This window comes from Zonotrichia albicollis, chromosome 5 (assembly GCF_047830755.1).
Source record: "Zonotrichia albicollis isolate bZonAlb1 chromosome 5, bZonAlb1.hap1, whole genome shotgun sequence".
NCBI lineage: Eukaryota > Metazoa > Chordata > Aves > Passeriformes > Passerellidae > Zonotrichia > Zonotrichia albicollis.
This window is the reverse complement of record NC_133823.1, coordinates 49,378,381-49,382,198: the sequence shown is the minus strand read 5'-3', so window position 1 is coordinate 49,382,198 and position 3,818 is coordinate 49,378,381. Positions and strand designations below refer to the sequence as shown.

Here is a 3,818-nt window from a genome sequence, read left to right as displayed (position 1 = left end):
CTGCCCTAGTACCGCGATATTTATCACCCTGCTCCCCGCCCGCTTTGGGCTGAGGCCGGGGAAGGTCTGACGCACTACATATCCCAGCAGGCCTATGAGGCATCGCGCGCGCGTGTCCCCAGCGCACACCGCGCTCTGCCCGCTGGGACTTGCAGTCCCGGTGGCTGTGAGGGGGTGGCAGCGCAGGGGCGGTGCTGCCTGCGGCGGGCGGAGGAGCCATGGCCGGGGCGGGAGGGCGCTGCCTGCTCTCCGTCTCCGCCCTCGGGGAGGGGGAGCGCGGTGCCGGGGCGAGCAGCGGGTGATGGGGAAGAGGCGAGCGCAGTGCTGAGGTCCTCTTGGGCCGGATGAGCCGAGGCTTGGCGCCGCGGCGGTGGCGGGGCTGGAGGAGGGGGCGAAGGAGGCTGTAGGGGCGGCCCCCGCTCCGGCTGCCCTGAGGGGAAGGAGCCCCCGACCATGGAAATCGAGAACATCGTGGCCAACACGGTGCTGCTGAAAGCCCGGGAGGGTGAGAGCCGCGGGGCGAGGCGAAGAAGGAGGAGAAGCGGGAGTTCGAGGCGGGGCGGGCTGAGGACGTCTGGTGGGGGAGGAAAAGGGTCTGAGGTGAGGGGTAAAGGGGCCCGCGAGGAGGGGGAGAGGAAGTGATGGAGGAGAAGAGGCTGGGGGGGAGCAGAGGCTGCCGGGCAGGGGTCGGGGCGGGGCGGGGCGGGGACCCCCCTAGGGGTGGCGGTGGGAGCCCTCCCGGGGCGGGCAGAGTCCCGGGCAGTGCCCCGAGGCACCTGCCCTGCTCCTCCCGCGGGATCTGCTCGGAGTTACCGGCTTGCGGCTTTGCTTCTGAAAAAACACCCCTTCCTCCTTCCCCCTTGGTTCTAATAGTGTTTTTACCGGATGTTTTAAAAAGGTCGTTAATCTGCATGTTCTCGGTTTGTTTATAAATATAAATGCCTATAGATATAAACGATAAAGTGACATAAATCTTCTCTGGAAAAACCTTGCGCTCCATCTTGCTGAAATTCCTGCCTGTGAAAAACGTAGCTCTTGAATGTGACCTGTACTCTGCAGTCGAATATTTTGTATTATCCTAATCCAAAAGTGTGCTGTTTCCCATTAGATTAACAGTTACAGTTTGACACCCCAGAACACCTTGAGCTGCAGATTCCTCCCCCCAGCTAACAAACGTTTTGGGTAGATAATTAGTTTTAGTATAGCACGTGGCTGCTGTTTGAAAAAACATCCTGACCTAAGATTGTCCTACTGCTTTTTCGTGTATATAGCTGTCCATTAAATGGCCACTTGAATGTCTCCCTGGATTACCAATGTACTTTGTGCAGAGTATATTTTTTCAGCTTTGAAATGTGCATATTCTTTTTGGATTGGATCCTCCTTGTCTTAATTGTGTTGAGAAGTCCCATTAGTTAAGCTGGAGCTGTTTAAAGTGAGTAAGAGCAGCAGAATCTGCCTCTGTATGTTTTGCAAGTTCCTCCAACTCTAAATGGGTTTGGCACTTACGCCATATGTGTATCCAGTTAAATTTGCCTTAAGCAGCAAGAGAGGAAAATCAGCTTTTTGACTTTGAAGTGGGGTTTAAAAAACAGAACAGTGATCACAATTTTGGGCCATTTTCCAGCCTTAGCTGAAGAGACCACCTCAAACTAGAGGACATGTTTTGGCTGGTTTCAGTGACGGTAACATGTCTGTGGTGGTGCTGCCTGAATTTGGAATTTGCATTGAAGTCATCTGAGAAATGAAGGGAAAGTGGAATCTGGCTCAAAAACTTCACTGTGCCCAAACCCTCACCACAAAGAGCGGAGTGGTAATCTGCAGAGGCTTTCAAGTGGATGCTTAATGTCAGGCTGCCTCTTTAGTTAAGGTTTCACTATGTTTAAAATAAATTATAGTGGTAGAACTGACCAAACAAGATATTTTAATGAACTAAATGAAAGTCTGAGAGCAGCTGATGTGAAGATCAGTTTTACCTGCCATGAAACTTTAAAAAGTAATGGTAATAATCTGTTACTCTCTTTGTACCTTCAGTTGGCCTGGGCTCTGTTGTGTAAGCATGCACACAAAAAGTGAATTCTGGCTTTGAAACTCTAGAACTCCATTGATCCATTGGTAGAAAGTCTTTTACCTTTTCAGGTCTCAACCCCTGTGCATGGGGTACTTTTTATGTCACATTTTTCAAAACCCTCTTTGAAAAGGAAGTATTTTCTGTCTGTTGCATGCTCTGGCTGCTCTGGGAATGTCTGGTTTACTCCATTTCATAAAATCCCTGCCCCAGCTCTGTTCTTATGTGCCTTCCATTGCCAGGCAATGGGATTTGTGAAGTTAGTGTGTGACACAGGTGTTTTAATATATTCTTTGCTAAAAGGGCCTCACAACTGGGACAGAAGAGGAGACTTTCAGATTACTTTCCTTCCCACGTTGCTATTATCACACTCTGTAGTGTATGGAGAGGTGGGATAGCATGGAAAAGTGCACAATTATTTCTTGTGGAAGAAAGTAAATTCTAAAGCTAATGTACAATAGCAGCTTCCCTTATTTTCATGTGTAGGCTTTAGCCATGTCAGTAATCCTTCTCTGTGTAGGTGAGAGAAGGTGTTCACCTGGATAACAAATTAGTTGTACAAGCAAATAACATGTAAATGACTCTGCTCTTATTCTTTGTTTGTGGTGCATGTCAAAAGAAATCAGTGAGGCTTAGTTGTGGCATGGGTCAGTCCAACTTGAGACTCTTTTCTGATGAAGATGAGAGTACTAAAAGGTTGTACCCTTGAATACATCTTTCAAAGTCTTTTAACCCCAGAGAAATGTCATTTGCCTTTTGTAAATATAGAAACAATAAAAGATGTGTACCTGTCCACTTGTGGTTAAAGAGTATGACAGGTGCCTAATGGGAATGTAGAAATTCCCAATAAATAACCAAATCTTACCTGAGCACATAAACTGGATTTGTACACATCATTTTCCTCTAATTTTAGGTACTCTAATACTTCTGGATGTGACTATCATTTGGGTTTTACATTTGTAGGTGTGGAGAATCAGCACACCTTGAACAGCAAGGTTCATGTCTATCATTTAAATCTGATTTGATACATAGAAAGTAAATTTGTTGTCTCTATGTTATTAGAGAGCAAGGAACTCAGGTAAAATGAGTCTGTTCTTGTTACTTTCTTCTCTTATACAATAAAAAAGAAAGTGCTCTTGCTTTGTGTTTCTAGACTATCTACCTGCTCACTCAGTCTTACTGTTGGCTTATTTCATTAGAGGTGTGAATCTTCTAATTCAATTTGTGTGAGGATAACATCTGTTTATAGGAGTTTACTAATTCCATTTCACAGGTCATACAAAAGCCCTAGCTTCCCCCCAGCCTCAAAAGTTTAAATTTTGTCTCTAAGAGGATGTTCAGAGCTTTTAATAACACCATTTAATAGAAGAAGCCTATCTCTTTTCAATCAAGGTTTGTAATGTCTCTGTAGCAACTGCAGCATCTCTTTATGATAATAAGAGAAGCCATCAGGATTCCTTATCCTCTTTTCAAGCCACTTGGTAAATAATCAAATGCCAGTTCTTTGTACCTGTGGGTGTTAGTGATAACATAATGTATGATTCTTGAATGTGCCTACAACTAGAAGCTGCTATGATGGCACAAAGTACCCTTTGGCACTCCATGGATGAAAGATTTAGGAGTTGGGAGCTGTCCTGGGAGTTTTTCTTTCCTTGTTTGGTTTTTCAGTTGACCTGCTTCTGCCAAAACTGGCCTGTCCCTGGAGGGATTTGCCTTCAGACCAAAGCTACAGTGCAAGGTGTTTTGGGATTCC

The 3,818-nt window shown here is 46.2% G+C and overlaps 1 protein-coding gene across 2 annotated transcripts in view; it reads left to right on the top strand.

Annotated features, from left to right (window-relative positions):
• Window positions 1-194: 194 nt before the first annotated feature.
• Window positions 195-3,818, top strand: part of GRK4 (G protein-coupled receptor kinase 4) — a 39,129-nt gene continuing 35,505 nt past the window's right edge. The window contains exon 1 of one of the 2 annotated variants that reach the window (XR_012580490.1): window positions 195-505. Coding sequence is in view for 1 of the 2 variants with exons in the window: in XM_005485688.4 (XP_005485745.1) it covers window positions 454-505 (52 nt within the window). In the remaining variant the exon portion in view is untranslated. The remainder of the gene's footprint in view (window positions 506-3,818) is intronic. The other variant, XM_005485688.4, reaches the window with a different exon arrangement.